Source organism: Bufo bufo, chromosome 9 (assembly GCF_905171765.1).
Source record: "Bufo bufo chromosome 9, aBufBuf1.1, whole genome shotgun sequence".
NCBI lineage: Eukaryota > Metazoa > Chordata > Amphibia > Anura > Bufonidae > Bufo > Bufo bufo.
Genome location: NC_053397.1, coordinates 195,387,306 through 195,406,690, shown reverse-complemented (window position 1 = coordinate 195,406,690; position 19,385 = coordinate 195,387,306). Strand labels below are relative to the sequence as shown.

Genomic DNA, 19,385 nt, shown 5'->3' with positions numbered 1-19,385 from the left:
CAACCTCTGTAATACTTTTTTTTTAGGTTAAAACAGTCATCCAATAAAGAACACATTCCACAAGATAGGAGATAAGCGTCTGTTCACTGGATCATGATAATGAAGGTCCCTGATTCTCCATCTGAATCGAGCAGTTGAGCACATTCACGATCACCTCTCCATTCACTTCTGTCTGAGATAGAGCCGAGCACTGTCTCAGTCAGACCCATTGAAGTGAATGTAGCGGTGGTCACGCCACATTTGTTTAAGACACTTTTTGCACCTAAAGGCTTGGACATGGCTTGGTGGGAAAGGTGTATGGCTTAGAAGAAAGCCAGGCAAAATTGTGGGGCAGAGTACAGTGAGTAAGCTAACTAATAGGTGGTAACAACTCAAAAGATGTATCAGATGTAGCTAGTGCAAGTTTACACTGTCCATATCTTAGGAAGTATTAGTAAGTCTTGGCCCAAGTTTTAAGATCAGTTTCATTGCTTTAAAACTTTAGACCTCATTACTCCTAAATGCAGTGAGATGTCTACTGGAAGCACCTCTTGAAGCTTCTTCATACTCCCGTTATTCCAGAGATATGGGAGTGTAATTAGCCTGAGTAGCTGTTACACCTCCATTAAAATCCACCCTGAGCTCCTTCATTTTTGTTCATGGCATAAAAAAGGGAATGTGCACTAATTCCCGCTACCGAGTCCTGGATTTACAATACGGTTGGAGATTGTCCATCCCATGCAGCAGGTTATTATACTCAGTATTATAGCTTGTGGCAGATCTGTTGATGGCCACTTTGTAATCAGCTCCAGCAGATAAGCAAACTGTTCAGTTTCAGTTATAGCTATACAGAAATTGAAGGCACTTTCTCCAGCATGATGGACTTGGCCTGTGGACTTGGTATCCAGAAGTCCTCTTCTTCGTTTTTCTTTTTTTTCTTCTTACTTGGTGAAGGCTTCAGTGTGTTACTTTTTCTGGTCCGACAACAGCAAAAGTGACAACAAATAATGCTAGCAATGAGTAAAGCAAGAAGCGGGAGGGCGAGCAGAACCCCCAGGCAGATGGTGTTATATATCCCCTGCTCATGTTTATATTGTATCATGTCATAGATCCTTTGGAAGAATGCATTTATGGACTCCATAGTGAGATCTGGAATCCCGGTTTCTGACAGTCTCTGTACTGGCTAAGAAGTCAATATACAGGGAACGCAATCAAATGCAGTCACGTAGTCATTTCTAAGCGATATTCCAATTATTCGTACAAAGGCCGACTTCTCCCTGAATGGTTAAAAAGAGAAATTATTAATTTTTTGTGAATCACTGGTATTTTCAAAGATTTGTGGCACAGGTTAAGATTTACACCTCAAGCATATTCTGGATCTGTACTCTTTATATATAACATAGGCCCCACATATGGCAGTGTTATTCTGTGGAGCTATATTCACTTCATATTTCTATACATGCACACTTCTTCACCTGTTGTAGAATCAAGGTTGTTTGGAGGCCCCTAGTCACATCCCAAAATGATTCTTAGAATAAAAAAAAAACCTTACTATTAGGCCTCATGCACACGACCGTTTTTTTTTGCGGTCCGCAAAACGGATTTCCGTTGTTCCGTGATCTGTGACCGTTTTTTCTTCCGTGGGTCTTCCTTGATTTTTGGAGGATCCACGGACATGAAAAGTGAAAAAAAAAACTAAGTCAAGTTTGCATTGAAAATGATAGGAAAAACGGACACGGATCACAGACACGGATCACGGACGCGGATGACTATCTTGTGTGCATCCGTGATTTTTCACGGACCCATTGACTTGAATGGGTCCATGAACCGTTGTCCGTGAAAAAAATAGGACAGGTCATATTTTTTTCACGGACTGGAAAAACGGATCACGGACGTGGAAGCCAAACGGTGCATTTTTCGATTTTTCCACGGACCCATTGACAGGAAAACGGAACAACGGCCGCGGATGCACACAACGGTCGTGTGCACGAGGCCTTATATTCACCTAAAAGATATCTCTCTGAACAATGTCTACCAGGAGCACCAGACCATATCCCACCACAGTATTGTGTATGGCAATAAACATTTCATTTTAATGGGAGCAGTGCTGCAGTAACCGGCTACGTCCACTACACTGTAGACGGGGGTGGGGGGTGTTATTCTGGTGCCTGAGCTACATTGAGCGGGGTTGAGGGGTGTTTAACCCCTGCCGATCAGATAGTGATGGTGTTATGGCAGTGGGTGCAGAGCCACTTGTTCTAACCAACAGATTTGACTTTGGGCTACTCCTAAGGGGTGTTTTCCTGGCAGTCCTTAAAAGGATCTGAACTACATTATGGGGAACCACCAGGCTGCTACCTCCAGTAATAGTCTCTGTGTGATTGACAGCTGATCCATTGTGATATCCCGGCCATTGAAAAGCAACTGAAGGTGTCAAGCTTAACAGAACTAGTTTAGTGAACAAGTCTAGTTAAGCATAGCAGAGCACCGAGGGATCAGACAAAACCGTTTGGCAGGCAGAGTACATGACATTCTGTAAAAGTCTGATGGCAGGCAGTGAAGGGTCAATATGGAGGTCAGGTACAGATCAGGTCAAGCAGCTGGAAACAGGCAAAAAGTTGGTACTTGGGCAGACAACAAATACAGCACACATTTGCAGGATACTAGCAGGCGAGGAACCTATTGGTCAGGCACCCTCTCATAGGAAAAAGTGCATACGTTGCCCCAACATAGCCAGCCATAGGCTGGAGAAGATTTGGGTGTGTGAGCTGGAAGAACCATGGGCGAATGCACCCCTGGCCAGAGGAAGAGAGGCTGGCAAGCAGGCTAAGATAGCCCGGAAGGGGAGAGCAAGAGGTAAGTTCAAGCTGACGAGATACAGAAACTCAGGACCGGCAAGTAAAGCAACGATAGCCAAAGTAACAGATGGCTTATCCTGAGTATAGGCCATCGCTTGTAAAAAGCTGAACAATGCCTTAAAAGTAGAAACAGAATACAGTATTGTTAACTGCAGCCCAGGCCTTCCAGTCTGGTAACTGTGAGGTTTCTCAGTGATTGAGGGCATTCAGTGTAATATGCACTTCCTGTTTATAAGGATTCACCATTCTTACTGAGGCCTCGGAGCGTTACACATCCTGTTTATGTTAAGACTGGCAGCGGACCGCGGTTCTCATGTTTACTGCTTGAGAGGAGCACGCCAGCTGGAACGTGTCTATGAGACAGCCGAAACACTAAGCATTCAGGTGCTTGCTTTTAAAGAGAACTAAAAATGATGAGGTGAAGCTCTGCCTGAGATTAATATTAGCTATATAGTTAGTCTGCAGGTTTGTACAACATGTTCATAATGTTTGCTGTTTTTTGGCTTTTGCTTTCTTGCAGTGTAAAAAAAAAGGTCTGGTATCTGGAAAACATTGGTAAGTTAACTGATGTTGACAGGTGTTATTATGACTTTTTAATTAAAGGGCCCCCAAAGAGAACACCTTTATCTATGCCATACTAGGGTATATTAAAGGGGATATCCAGCCTTGGAACCCACAACCCCTTTAGTCTGGACCTGTGTCCCCAAACATAAAAAAAAGAAGATTCACATGTCCGCAGTCCCTCCGCTGCCCTGTTCCCAGCTGCTTTCATTCTCCACAGGACCAGGAAGCAGTTGGGTCCCATGACCACTGTGGCCAACAGGGGCGTAGCTAAAGGCTCATGGGCCCTGGTGCAAGAGTGTGCCCAGTAGCGACTACTACTACCTATAGCTACGCCCCTGGTGGCCGATCACAAGCCTCGGTGGTCGCAGCAGTTTGAATGCTAGGTCATAGCAGTGATGTAATGTTCAAGCCTCTGTGAGGCCTGTGATTGGCTACAGTGGTCAAGGGACAAAGCCCCTTCCTGGACCTGCAGGGACCATAAGGAGCCAGGAATGGATCAGTGGCAGAACCGCAGACAGTTGAGTCTTCCTTTTTTATGTTCAGGGGCACAGCTCCAGACCAAAGGGGTTGTCAGCTCCAAAGCAACCTTTAACGTTACAGAGCTTACAGAGATTCTTTACTCAGGACCTCTATTAACAGAGGAGAAAGCCCAGAGAACTCAACATGACCATGTATTAGGAACCTCTTGTTTCCCCATTACTAAGGCTGAGTTCACATCAGCGTTCAGCCTTTTCGTTCTCCTGCTCCATTATAGGAGCCCTACTGCGCCTACTTTATGTTTAAAAATTTATTTGGAGGCATACAGAGTTTTTTTTGTCCCTGGTCAGATTGTCTATGAATCCAACATAGGAAACATCCTAGAGGAATATCTCTGCAATAGGGTGCTGTACAGAGGCACCATATAGCCACATAGAGGGTGCTTCGGACCAAGAACATATGTACCATAGAGAGGGTGCCCTTGACAAGAGGTGGCCCAGCTCTGGTTGACACCATTTCCTTTGAGATCTTGTGCACAATTCCTATCTCCAGAACTGTATTGGTAGCTAAACAAATGATGTGACCGTTAATTTCAGGATCAACAGGGGTCCTAGAGGCCAAGCTCCTACTAATCAGAATGCTACAGTATACCCTAGTGCAGGGATGGCCAACCTGCGGCTCTCCAGCTGTAGTTTAACTACAACTCCCACCATGCCCTGCTGTAGGCTATCTGTAGGCATTCTGGGCATGCTGGGAGTTGTAGTTTTGCAACAGCTGGAGAGCCACAGGTTGGCCACCCCTGCCTAGTGATATGGCATCACATTTTAATTAGGGGATAGTCCATTTAATCAGGGCAAAATTTATAAGGATTTGCAGATTTTCTCTGTTCTTGCTTGAATGTTCTCCAGTTTGCTCCCAGTTATATAACTTAAAATTGGTAGAGTGTGAATGCCGCCAAAACAAGGAAATTACATTTAGATTACCACTGGGGACATCTGTAAGTGACAATTAGAGATAACAAATAAAGGTATTCACATCTTAGTGACTCGCTGGCTAGAATTCTCTATTTGGAGTCCCTATATGAGAGGGACACAACAGGTAGACCATTAATGCTCCATTTGCACCTCTCTTGTTTTGCCTCATTGTCTAATGCTTCTTGATAACAGGGTGTCGTCCACCTTTAGCCAAAATAAATGCACCCCCCATTGCTCCCTCCCCTAGCTGCAGATGACAAACCATAATAATGGTGCTCATTTTCTCCGCAGTAATACTGCAGAAAATAAGTTTCCCTTTGTAGAAGAAAAAAACAATAAAGATCCATAGAGTTGTACCTTATAGTTTTGCCTTTTGATGCGTCCCTGGGGTAGTTATAAAACTTTGATGTGTCTCTGTGGTTCTAAACGTGTAACAACCAGCATAAATAAGATACAGTGAAGTGATTCAGCTCTTATTGAGCCAATGCTGCAATACTTACAATATAAAAAAACACCTTATTCTGACACAATATAAAGACAAATAAAATGTTGAGCATAGCTCTGCACTGCTGCAAATAAAAATGTATGTTGTGACCCTGCTTTCCCAGCCTTGGGCACGTGTAGCCTTTACTTAAAGGGGTTATCCAAGACCTAAAACATTAGATTGCTTTAAAATCGTCCCCCAAGCAACTTTCCAATTTACTTACATTTTCAATTCTGCCCCGTTCGCCCTGTGTGAATTGCAGTCATGTGACCCTCCAGCCCCCTTCTCACCATAACACTGGCTGCCAAGAGTCGTCGGCTCCCATGATGCACAGCGCTGAAGTCGTCGGAACGTCATTAGCCCTGCTTCAGCGCCCCCTTTGCTGGCCCTCCCCGTCAACCACTCTTCTATACACCGACTGCTCCCTGCTCCTTTCCGTCAACCTCCCCTCTATACCCCATTTTCCTTGCTCCTCCCAGTCAACCTTCCAGATCAATTACACTGCCACGCTGCTCACCGGCACCCCGCATCTCCATCCCATTGCCCCCCATCACTGTAACCCCACACCTCTCTCCCATTGCCCTGCATCTCCGCACCTCTCTTCCTTTGCCCTGCATCCTGGGCTCCACGCATCTCTCTCTCATTGCCCTGCAACCCCGGCACCCCACACCTCTCTCCAAGTGCCCCACATCACAGTCACCCCGCACCTCTCTTCCATTGCCCTGCATCCACGTCACTCCGCACCTCTCTTCCATTGCCATGCATCACCGGCACCCCGTACCTCTCTTCCATTGCCCTTCATCCCCGGCACCCGCACCTGGGGTGCCGGGATGCAGGGCAATGGGAGAGAGATGCGAGGAGCCCGGGATAAAGGGCAATGGAAGAGAGGTGCTGGGTGACAGTGATAGGGGCAATGGGACGGAGATGCAGGGTGCTGTGTAGCTGGCCAGCTAAGACCTGTCCTAGTTTGCTAATATGCCTTATATATTTATACAGCTAGACCTGCCAATAGCCTTAATACAGTTTCTATGGTTACGTGTTAAAGACAAAAGCAGAGTTATTTACTGTGACATCATGTTTTGGATGTCATATAACTATTATATTTTGTGTTCACAGAAGCATAAAAAGATAATATGCCTTTAAGATTAATTTTGTAATGTAAGGTAAGCTCAGTGACACAGCAGAAACAACAGAAAGCATAGTGTTAATCTGTTGTTGCTGCAAAGAAGTCTAGACCAATCACAGCCAGCCTTACACACAGCCTGTCTGGGAATTCCCCTGGCAGGAGCTGCTAGAATTATTACTCACCAGAGAGAGGAGCTGAATAGACACACAGTTCCAGTCAGAGTCCAGTTTTATGGGAACAAGAGGCCAAAATAGGTATTTAGTATATAGTATTGTGATTAGAACTGTATACTGAACCAGTTATATGTGTGTTTACCTACAGTTCCACCAAATTTCAAGCTACAGTTGCAAACTGTGAACTACTTAACAGTCCATACAAATTGCAAGCATACAAACCAGATTCCATACAAATTGCATACAAACTGCTCATAAGCAATTGCAAACTAAGTTGACCAAGCAGAACTATTAGTTAGCAGATATCCCTCTCAGAGAGATCATAAAGTGCTTAAATAACTTAAAGTGAGAGTACAGATACTCAAGAGAGAAATATATCCACCATTTTATGTTGAATGACAAGATTAAACAGTTGAAACACCATCTTATGGATACCGCCATTTTGTAATATATTTTCAACACGTGTTTTGTACATGGACTATCTGCTGCGGAGGCGGCAGTGTTAAATATGAAGAAAAGTTGAAGTTAATAAAGAATTTATTTGAAGCATTTGGTGTGCTCTTTAAATCTACTGTTTCCATAGAACGGCTCTAGAGAAATTACAGAGTAATAGACAGTCTGGTTAGACTAAAAGTCAGAGATATCAAAGTTCTTCTAATGCCACAGCGCAAAAGGCACTTCATAGTTGACGGGGAGGAACAGGGAGCAGTGAGCGTATAGAAGAGTGGTTGACGGGGAGGGCCAGCAAAGTGGGCATTGGAGCAGGGCTGATGACATTCCGACAACTTCTGCGCTGTGCATCATGGGCGCTGACGACTCTTGGCAGCGGATGTTATGGTGAGAAGCAGGCTGGAGAATCACGTGACCACAATTCACACAGGCGAATGGGGCAGAATTGAAAATGTAAGTAAATTAGAAAGTTGTGGGATGATTTTAAAGCAATCTAACTGTTTTAGGTCTCGGATAACCCCTTTAAATCTGGGACTGACTGCTACGGGGCTTAGCTATACAACGGGATAGTAAGCATGAAAATAACATTTAACTATGGAGCAATGGGACCTGGCAAAAAGATGAGTTAAAGGAAATCTCCACCTTCAGGGACATTTCCTTTAGGTTAATGATAGTTCTGTGGTTGCTGCTGCATTACTGTGGACTGTGTTACTAATTGGTTCGCCAATGTCATAGACATAAGAGGTGCTGATGTGCACATTTACTTTAAACAAATCTATACCTTTTGGCATTTAAAAATATTGCATTTCCTTCTAATCCACCTTCCTTAACCTGCTGCCAGCAAACCGTCTCTTTAAAGGGGTTCGTCCGTGTATGCTGGTTGCTTGGGTGCTGCGTGCTGGCTATGGTCTTCTGTGTCTGTACGTGGGCCTGTGTATGTGGATATTCCCTGTGTTTGTATCACAGGACAGTTCTCTGAGTTGCCATGTTGGCTGGCTGCCTGTGATATTGCATACCGGCTGTGGGCATTTCCCATGTATGCTGGTTGCTTGTGGTGCTTGCTGGCTACAGTGTTCTGTGCCTCGTGTGAACTGTCTCCTGTGTTTTGTATGCTCTGTGTTTAGTTTGCTCTGTGCTTGATTACCAGGGGGTCAGGTGCCCTCATGAACCAGCTATATAGACCTGCGAGCTGTGTGCCTGAGGCCATCTGTCTCCAGCTTGGCTCTGTGCAGGGTGCAGGCTCCTGGCCTGGGTGTTTGTTTCTAACCTGATCTGTGTGGTCACCTGGTAATTCATTGAGGTCATCATGTCTTGATATCACCATGTCTCTATGTCTTTGGCCCTGTCTAACTGGGAACGCCATGCATCCGTTCCGCATGGGTTCCAGTGTCATGTTTCAGTAGCTCTGTCTGTGACCGCCATGCATCCATTACACATGGGGTCCAGGCATCTGCCTGTCTCATGTATGAACAGCTGTGTCTGTGACCGCCATCCATCCATTCCGCACGGTGTCCATGAACCTGCCTGTCTCAGGCCTGAACAGCTCTGTCTATGATTGCCATGTATCTGTTCCACATGGGGTCCATGTCTGAGCAACTCTGTCTGGGACCACCACGCATCCATTCCGCATGGGGTCCAGGCATCTGTCTTTGTCTGTGTTCGCCTTATGTCTTGTATTCTGTTCAGAATGTGGTTTATGTCTGTACTGTGTCCTATGTTTATGGTTGTTTGGGTTCCAGTTCCTGTTTTGTTTTTGTGACTGGGCTGCTGGTGTTATTCACCAGCATCGGTTATCTTGCAGGTTTTGGCCAAGTACACCGGGACCATCCCAGGAGGTAGCGACCTCAAGAAAGTCTATCCCCACCATCAGGGGTACTGTGAAGATCAAGGGTTCACTTAGACAACCCCCTTAGGGTTTGGCCCCAAATCAACAAACCGGTGCACTTGGTTTAGTGGTGAGCCGTCTGACACTGTTTACTTTGCCTGTTTGTCCAGGATCAGGTCTTTCTTGTTTGGTCATGTTTAATAAAGTTTTGTTTTGGTTCTCTGATCTGTTTGCCTGGTTTTTGTATGCTCGTGATTAGAGATGAGCGAATCGAATCCCACGAGGTGGAATTCGATCCGAATTTCAGGATAAATTCGATTCGCCTAGAAACCAAATTTCCTCGTGCTTCGTGTCAGCGAATCAATTTAACCTGAAATAGTATAAAAAACTAAAATATTCAAACTTACCGCCTCCATTTGCTCGCGACAGGCCGCCAGCCTCCATCTTGCTTGAAGATCTTGGCCGAAATCACGTGTGGCATGAGATTACATCATCACACCAGCCGGCGTGATGACGTACTCTCGCGCCGCACAGGATTTCGGCCGAGATCTTCAAGCAAGATAGCGGCGGCCGGCCCGTCGCGAGCAAATGGAGGCGGTAAGTTTGATAAAAAAAAAAAAAATTTATTGTAAATTTTACACTCAGATGCCGCGATCATGTATGAACACGACATCTGAGGTGTACAATGATGGTGGTGGTGCTATCGCAGCTCCTTGTCATTGCACCCGCTACTTACAAAAAAAAATGTGCTTTGTGATGAAGTAATTCGTCCCAAAGCAAATCTTTTTGTGAAATTCAGCGAATCAGCCGAATTGAACTTTTAAGAAATTCGCTCATCTCTACTCGCGATATGTTCAGGGGTTCTGTTGACCCCTAGAACATGACACTGTTGAAGGATTCTATCGTTTCACTTGAAATGTTTCAGTTATAGGAATCCCTATAAGGTCTCATGCATACAAGATACAGACTGCATTGGGCCCTTGAGAAAGAATGGTATAAGGACCCCTTACTCTTCAATGGTTCATCACAGAGCACCTTTTATACCTTTCTAACAATTTACTAGTAATTTTGGGCTATGAAATTCATTAACTCAGTCCCCTACACACAATCGAATCAACAGTCGGAAGCTATTTCAAGGTAGCACTGGGCGCAGACTCCAACCCAAGAGAGGTCTTTGGTTGATACAGCAGTTGATTTGCACTGTTGGATTCTCTTGGTCATTGTCAGGTGCTGCAGTTGAAAAATCATTCATGGTAGACAATAGATCTGAATCCCATCAGTGGAAGCCTAGACCAAGTCTCTAATAACAGCAGAGATCGATTGGCGATTTTTCATTTTAAATTATGGCCTGGTTGTCCCAACCTCCAAAGAGCAACCATGAACACGCATCCTCAGAAAACCTCCATAATGTACAGTATGCCGCACATTTCATTACAAGACTGTACAGAGAAATGATTAATTGACACAATCCTTGCTGAAGGTCACCAAGTCATATGCAAAATCTGCTCAACAGTCAGAACCGATCCTACTTATCCTCTACAGCGGAAAGGTTAAAGCTTTTCGATGTTTCGCCTTCAGTCATAATGAACTCAAAGTTTTAAAATGATTGTGTTTGGGGAACGGTGTAATAAAAGGTCATAAATGAAACATTGTGGTGTTTGATCAATTTTCTAGAAAGCCGATACAGAATGTGAGCCGTCCTGACATCAACCCAGGGAGAAATAATTGCTTGGCTTGGTATTTTAATTGCCGTTCGATAGTAATGGTTATTTTATGGTATCAATGTAAAACAAGTCAGACGAGAGGTCTTTTTATTAGAATCTACAGATCAGCAGATAAAGACAGGCTGCAATTAGACAGAGGAAAAGTGCATGTAACACAATGTGCATGCTTGAAATGTCTTCCATTTTTGAAGGAGAAAAACATTAGATGTCCTAAGATGGTCTGAAACTTAAAAGGGTTGTGCAGTAGCTTAAAACAGATCCTCATGACAGGTCAACAATATCAGATGGGTGGGGGTCCCACTCCAGGCACGCCCGCTGATCAGCTGTTTGAAGCGGTAGCGGCACTCGTGCAAGCACTGATTTCTCTTCAAAATTACCTGTGCATCATCAACTTTTTAGAGGATCAGTCCCATTCACTAATCAACGATTTGCTCATTTGTTGGGTGATTGGTGGCACATTTACACAGAACAGTGGTTTGGGATGAGTGTTTGTACAAACTGAGTAATAATCTACCTATGTAAATGACCTTAAAACTAGTATTACACAGGCCAGTTGTCGGCCAGATCATGGGCAATGTAATACTCCAGCATTACACTGATCTGGCAGTGTAATCCTGCAGCTGATTACCCAATGAACAAGCAAACATTCATCTGGCAATCCGGGCTATCCTCAGAATAGGATCAATATCAGATCGGCGGGGGTCCGACACCTGATACCCCCGCCGATTAGCTGTATGATGAGACGGCGCCTGCAGTGTGAACGTGCCGTCTCCAGTCTCTGTATATGGCAAAGCAGCAGAGGAGGAACAGAGAAGGGAGATGGCACGTGCACACTGTGGGCGCCGTCTCCTCATACAGCTGATCAGTGGGGGTGTTGGACCCCTGCCAATCTGATATTGATGACCTATCTTGAGGATAGGTCATCAATATTAAAAGCCCGGACAACCACTTTAAGCATGTTTAAAAATCATCGCTTACCGGCGGCAGATCGTGCTGTCTAATCACGATGGAAAACAACTAGTCAGTATGGGGACAAGTGATGGCATTAGCTATCACTCCTCTCTACACTGTGAAGAAGATTGCTGCATGTAATAGCAGCGCACTCCTCCACTAATGAGCAGGTGATTGCCGGGTAGGACAATTGCCTGCAAAATCTTAGGTTAAGAGTAGAGTTGAGCGGACACCTGGATGTTTGGGTTCAGCAGGTTCGGCCGAACTTAAAAAAAAAGTTTGGGTTCGGGACCCGAACTTGACCCGAATATGACCCCGAACCCCATTGAAGTCAATGGGGACCCAAACTTTTGGGCACTAAAATGGCTCTAAAATAGTCCTGGAAAGGGATAGACGGCTGCAAAAGGCATCAAAATGTGCTTAAGAGCATGACAACTGTTCTGCAAACAAATGTGTATAGGGAAATGACTTAAAATAACATAAAATACAGAAAAATTTAAAATAACAATCTGGATCTAGGAGTAGGAGGTTGAGGAGGCGGTGGATGTGGCGGTGTAGGTTGATGTGGCGGTGTAGGTGGAAGCGGCGGTGAAGGAGGAATAGGTAGCCAACACTGATTTGTGTTATTTTTTATTTTTTTATTTAGTTTTAAATATTGGGACATACAAACTAAAACAAAGAATAAGTGCACTTGAGTACAAGAATGGATGGTTGAGGCTGGTATAAATGTCTATTCTGCACAAGGTACGGACAAGTCTGTGGGATCCATGCCTGGTTCATTTTTTTTATAAACGTAAGCTTGTCCACAATGGCTGCGGCCTGTGATAATGCTCTCTGCCGTGCTGAACAGACGTTCACACTATACACTGGCTGCAGGGCAGGTCAGCACCTCCAAGGCTGACAAAGCTTTTCCACATTTTGGCCATGCTAACCCTGCCTTCTCAGGTGCTGGTGCTGCCCCAGCTGCGTTGGCGACCTCTTCCTCCTCCTCTGCCTTCGCCTTGTGCTTCCACTGTGCCCCCGCTGTCAGGTGGGAATGCTATCATCAGCGTGCGCTTGTAGTCGCGCATCTTCCGATCAGTAACAGATGTTTTCACTAAATTTAGTTCCCTGTCACCCAGGCACAGCAGGGGTTCATTCACGGCAAAAGGGGGTTCTTGTCACCCAGCAATAGAACAGAGGATTTTGAGAGATTTAGGCCCCTGTCACCCAGGCACAGCAGGGGTTTGTATACGCCAAAAATGGTAAAATGTCACCTGACAATTGAAAATAGAATTTTTTCAATTTAGGGCACTAAAATTGGCACTTTTTTAAATTAAAATGGCTCTAAAATAGTCCTGTAAAAGGCAGTAAAATGTGCTTAAGAGCATGGCAACTGCTCTGCAAACAAATGTGGATAGGGAAATAACTTAAAATGAAATAAAATAACTAAAAATTACAAATTATTAACCTGCAACTCAGAGAAGGAGGTGGATATGGAGTCGGAGGTTGAGGAGGCGGTGAATGTGGTGTTGTAGGTGGAGGCAGCAATGGAGGAGGAGGAGGTAGCCAACAATGTTTTTTTTTATTTTTTATTGGGGTAGGTAGCCCCCAAAATATTGGGACAAATAAAAAAAAAAGAAACCAAAGAATCATTGCACTTGACTTGAGTACAAGAATGTATGTTTGATGGTGGTATAAATGTCTATTCTGCACAAGGTACAGACAAGTCCTGAGGGATCCATGCCTGGTTCATTTTAATGAACGTGAGCTTGTCCACGTTGGCTATGGACAGGCGGCTGCGTCTGTCTGTAATGACGCCTGCTGCCGTGCTAAATACACGTTCAGAGAGTACACTGGCTGCAGGGCAGGCCAGCACCTCCAAGGCATACAGGGCAAGCTCTGGCCATGTGGACAATTTGGAGACCCAGAAGTTGAATGGGGCAGAAATATCAGTCAGTACGTGTAGTCGTGTGCACAGGTACTGTTCCACCATGTTGTTCAAATGCTGCCTCCTGCTCACACGCTCCATATCAGCATTTCGGGCCGGTTGTTGCGGCGAGGTGACGAAGTTTTTCCACATGTCGGCCATGCTAACCCTGCCTTCTGAGGTGCTGGCGCTGACACAGCTGCGTTGGTGACCTCTTCCTCCTACCCTGCCTTCGCCTTGTGCTTCCACTTGTCCCCCGGCGTCAGTCGGGAATGCTCTCAGGAGCGCGTCTACCAGCGTGCGCCTGTAGTCGCGCATCTTCCGATCACGCTCCAGTCAGGGAATTAAGGACGGCACATTGTCTTTGTAACGGGGATCCAGCAGGCCACCCAGTAGTCAGCACACGTTAAAATGTGGGCAACTCTGCAGTCGTTGCGCAGGCACTGCAGCATGTAGTCGCTCATGTGTGCCAGGCTGCCCAGATGTAAGGACAAGCTGTCCTCTGTGGGAGGCGTATCGTCTGCGTCCTCTGTATCCCCTCAGCCACGCACCAGTGATGGGCCCGAGCTGCGTTGGATGCCACTGCGCTGTGAACATACTTCATCCCCATCCTCCTCATCCTCCTCCTCCTCGTCCTCCAGTAGTGGGCCCCGGCTGGCCAAATTTGTACCTGGCCTCTGCTGTTGCAAAAATCCTCTTTCTGAGCCACTTCTAAAAGCCTGGCCTGAAAGTGTTAGAGATGACCCCTCTTCCTCCTCCTCATCCTGGGCCACATCCTCTTCCATCATCGCCCTAAGTATTTTCTCAAGGAGACATAGAAGTGGTATTGTAACTCTGATAACGGCGTCATCGCCACTGGCCATGTTGGTGGAGTACTCAAAACAGTGTAACACGGCACACACGTCCCACATGGAGGCCCAGTCATTGGTGGTGAAGTGGTGCTGTTCCGCAGTGCGACTGACCCGTGCGTGCTGCAGCTGAAACTCCACTATGGCCTGCTGCTGCTCGCACAGTCTCTCCAGCATGTGCAAGGTGGAGTTCCACCTGGTGGGCATGTCGCATATGAGGCGGTGAGCGGGAAGGCCGAAGTTACGCTGCAGCACTGACAGCCGAGCGGCGGCAGGATGAGAACGCCGGAAGTGCGCACAGATGGCCAGCACTTTATGCAGCAGCTCAGACATGTCGGGGTAGTTGTGAATGAATTTCTGCACCACCAAATTCAGCACATGCGCCAGGCACTAGATGTGCGTCAAACCAGCTAGTCCCAGAGCTGCAACGAGATTTCGCCCATTATCGCACACCACCAGGCCGGGCTTGAGGCTCACTGGCAGCAACCACTCGTCGGTCTGTTGTTCTATACCCCACCACAACTCCTGCGCGGTGTGAGGCCTGTCCCCCAAACACATTAGTTTCAGAACGGCCTGCTGACGTTTACTCCTGGCTGTGCTGAAGATGGTGGTGAAGGTCTGTCGCTGACCGAATGAGGAGGTGGTAGAAGAGGAGGAGGAAGCCGAGTAGGAAGAGGAGGCAACAGGAGGCAAAGAATGATGCCCTGCGATCCTTGGCGGCGGAAGGACGTGCGCCAAACAGCTCTCCGCCTGGGGCCCAGCCGCCACTACATTTACCCAGTGTGCAGTTAGGGAGATATAGCGTCCCTGGCTGTGCTTACTGGTCCACGTATCTGTGGTTAGGTGGACCTTGCCACAGATGGCGTTGCGCAGTGCACACTTGATTTTATCCGATACTTGGTTGTGCTGGGAGGGCACGGCTCTCCTGGAGAAGTAGTGGCGGCTGGGAACGACGTACTGTGGGACAGCAAGCGACATGAGCTGTTTGAAGCTGTCCGTCTCCACCAGCCTGAATGACAGCATTTCAAAGGCCAGCAGTTTAGAAATGCTGGCATTCAGGGCCAGGGATCCAGGGTGGCTAGGTGGGAATTTACGCTTTCTCTCAAAGGTCTGTGAGATGGAGAGCTGAGCGCTTCCGTGTGACATGGTGGAGATGCTTGGTGACGGAGGTGGTGTTATTGGTGGCACATCCTCTGTTTGCTGGACGGCAGGTGCCAACGTTCCTCCAGAGGCGGAGGAAGAGGCCGAGGCAGAAGAGGGAGCAGGAGGGGCCTGAGCCCTTTCTTGGTTTTGAAGGTGCTTACTCCACTGCAGCCCGTGTCTCACATGTAGATGCCTGGTCATGCAGGTTGTGCTAAGGTTCAGAACGTTAATGTCTCGCTTCAGGCTCTGATGGCACAGCGTGCAAACCACTCGGGTCTTGACGTCAGCACATTGTGTGAAGAAGTGTCATGCCAGGGAACTCCTTGAAGCTGCCTTTGGTGTGCTCGGTCCCTGGTGACGGTGGCCAGTAGCAGGCGAACTGTTTTGGCGACGGCTGCTCTGCTTTTGCACCCTGCTCCCGCTTTTGCTACGCTGTTGGCTCGGTCTCACCACTGCCTCTATCTCCAAACTCTAAAAGTCAGTGGCACGACATTCATTCTTCCACCCAGTCTTCCTCCCTGACCTCCTTTTCGGTCTGCACACTGCAGAAAGACGCAGCAGTTGGCACCTGTGTTTCGTTATCATCAGAGACGTGCTGAGGTGGTATTCCCATGTCCTCATCATCAGGAAACATAAGTGGTTGTGCGTCAGTGCATTCTATGTCTTCCACCCCTGGGGAAGGGCTAGGTGGATGCCCTTGGGAAACCCTGCCAGCAGAGTCTTTAAACAGCATAAGAGACTGCTGCATGACTTGAGGCTCAGACAGTTTCCCTGATATGCACGGGGGTGATGTGACAGACTGATGGGCATGAGTTTCAGGCACCACCTGTGCGCTTTCTGCAGAAGACTGGGTGGGAGATAATGTGAACGTGCTGGATCAACTGTCGGCCACCCAATTGACTAGCGCCTGTACTTGCTCAGGCCTTACCATCCTTAGAATGGCCCGACCAAATATCGCTGTAGATACTGGCGGCTACTGGGACCTGAGGTAGTAGGTTCAGTAGGACGTGTAGCTGTGGCAGAACGGCCGCATCCTCTCTCTGCACCAGAGGCTCCACCAACACCACCACCACGACCATGACCGCGTCCCTTATTAGATGTTTTTCTCATAGCGTTTACAAAGCAAAGTAAAAAGTGGTTAAGTCTGTTAAAAATAATTAACCGCCAATAAAAACCCTGATGTAGGGTATTGCACTCAATTTTTTTTTTAAAACTCTATATGACAGCGGTATTTGTGGCCTAAATGTGACACTCACTTATACTTGTCTTATCCCAGATGTGCAGTATATCAGAGGGTTTTTTCACCCCAGTAAGCAAAAGCCGTATTTATGGCCTAAATGTGACAGTCACTTATGCTTGTCTAATCCCAGATGTGCAGTATATTAGAGGGTTTTTTCACCCTAACCAAAAAGCTGTATTTCTGTCCTAAATGTGACAGTCACTTATGCTTGTCTAATCCCAGATGTGCAATATATCAGAGGCATTTTTCACCCCAGTATGCCAAAGCTGTATTTCTGGACTTGCAGACATGCAGATAGCCTATGCTGGTGCACTATCAGTGCATAAAATGGCTGCCGATTATGTATTGATATTGACTAACTGAAGAAAAAAAAGTTCATTTTCAGCAGTAGTTGGCTCAGTGCAGGCTTAAAAAAATTGTGCACTGCACCCACAAAACACTTTTGCTGTAGATCGCTGAGTACAAAAAATAGTTCTTGATAAGATTTCTCCCTGATCTCTCCCTCACAGCAGCTGCAGCCTCTCCCTACACTAATCCGAGCAGAGTGACGGGCGGCGCTACGTGACTCCAGCTTTAATAGAGGCTGGGTCACATGCTGCAGTTGGCCAATCAAAGCCATGCCAATAGTAGGCATGGCTGTGATGGCCTTTTGGGGCAAGTAGTATGACGCTTGTTGATTGGCTGCTGTGCAGCCTTTCAAAAAGCACCATAAAAATCGCCGAACCCCGAACCCAAACTTTTACGTAAATGTTCGGGTTCGGGTCCGGGTGCCGGGTTTGCTCAACTCTAGTTAAGAGGGATTTCTAATTCCAAGACTTAAAAAATATGCTCTCTCTTCCTATGGCGCTTACTGACCTTAACGCATTAACGATGCAAGGGTGGTCAGGTTTGTACATGGACTCCTCTTTCTCTCCCTGTTTTCGCAAGTGCTTCACCGCTGCTGTTGCACAACCACAGCGAGGACATCCTTTCTGTGCAATAGGTGTCTCATACATTTTACAGAAATTGATATGGGAGGAAGCTATTTACAAATATGCTGTGGTTCTCAGGTCAGCGGGCGGTGGAGGGAAGGAGGGTATTTAAAAAAAAAACACATATCATGGAAAAACCCTTTTAGTGACGTGATCTGTGTAGGACAGCAGCATAACTTGCAATGTAATTAAAATTGAGTAATATTCAAGCAGTATATGACGTTATGTGTCTCGCTCGTTGCAATGCTCATGTGGTAAGATTTATGTTGGGCAAACATCTCGGGCTATAAGGATCAGAATCAATGAGCATAAGTCCAGCATTGGGAAGAAACTCAGAAGGGAAAGTAAGGCCTCTTGCACACGACCGTGTGCTCCCCGTGGCGGGTCTGCAATACACGGGGCACTGGCCATGTGCATTCCGCATCATGGATGCGGACCCATTCACCCATAGCACAGAACGGAACCCCACAAAAGCACTCCGTAGTGCTTCCGTACGGTTTTGTTCCGTGCTTTAGTTCCACAAAAAGATAGAACTTGTCCTATCTTTTTGCAGGACGGACAGATCGCGGACCCCATTCAAGTGAACGGGGTCGTGATCCGCATGCGGCATCCCCGTGGTCGGTGTCCGTGCATTGTGGACCGCAATTTGTGGTCTGCAGCACGGGCACGGGCAGTACATGTTTGTGTGCAAGATGGATACAGTGGAGGTGAAAAAACAAGGTGACCCTACGGTTTCCCGACTTTTTTATGATTGGGCCCATCAGGTGTCAGATCTCAGGTGGCAGGTTCTGGAGGTAGTAAAAAGTGGAGACAATGAGGAGGATAACAGTAGGAGACTGCTACAAAGGGAGACCTTTTGGATACTGCAGTCTTTAATACCTAAAGGGTTACATGAAATATGTAGCTTTAGTGCATTTATATGATTGATCACTTTCATGTTTTAGGGTTATTTATGGATATGTATTTTGTATAAAGGACTAGCAGAAGGACCCGGCTTTGCACGGGTATATTTAATCTATTTCATGTAATGTTTGTGTGTCATTAAAAGATATCGACAGTATTCACTATAACAGTGACATCTACAGTACCCCGCCCCTTTAACAGTGACCTCCACAGTGGCCTGCCCCCTTAACAGTAACATCCACAGCGCCCTCCCCTTTAACAGTGACCTCCAAAGTGGCCGTCTCTTTATTAGTGACTTCCACAGTACCCCGTCTCGTTAACAGTGATTTCCACAACACCCTACCCCCTTAACAGTGTCCTCCACAGCAGCCCGCAGCTTTAACAGTGACCTCCACAGCGGCTGCCCCTTTATTAGTGACCTCCACAGTACCCCATCTCCTTAACATTGATTTCCACAACACCCCGTCCCCTTAACAGTGGTCTCTACAGGAATCTTCCCTTTAACACTGACCTCCATAGCAGACCGTCCCCTTAACTGTGACCTCCACAGCAGCCTGCCCCTAGGGTGGCCAGGGGTCTGGTTTTAGGCTGGACAGTCCGGCTTTCAGACTCTCTGTACTCTGTCCGGCGCAGGGCCTGGATGGACACAGGGATGTCCTTTTGAACAGCTCACTCTCAGACAGCAGCACTGTGCTGTGTGAGCTGCAGCCTGCAGGGAGAAAGTCACCCTCCCTCCCACCCCTGCAGCTGACAAAAGTTTATTTTTACCTTCATTTTTTCAATCCC

General features: G+C 46.7%; 1 protein-coding gene across 1 annotated transcript; it reads right to left on the bottom strand.

Annotated features, from left to right (window-relative positions):
• Positions 1–269: 269 nt before the first annotated feature.
• On the bottom strand, positions 270–1,152 carry KIAA0040 (KIAA0040 ortholog). Its single transcript, XM_040408260.1, has one exon. The coding sequence runs from the start codon at positions 1,118–1,120 to the stop codon at positions 824–826; it is 297 nt and encodes a 98-aa protein (XP_040264194.1). The 5' UTR covers positions 1,121–1,152; the 3' UTR covers positions 270–823.
• Between the last annotated feature and the right edge of the window lie 18,233 nt (positions 1,153–19,385).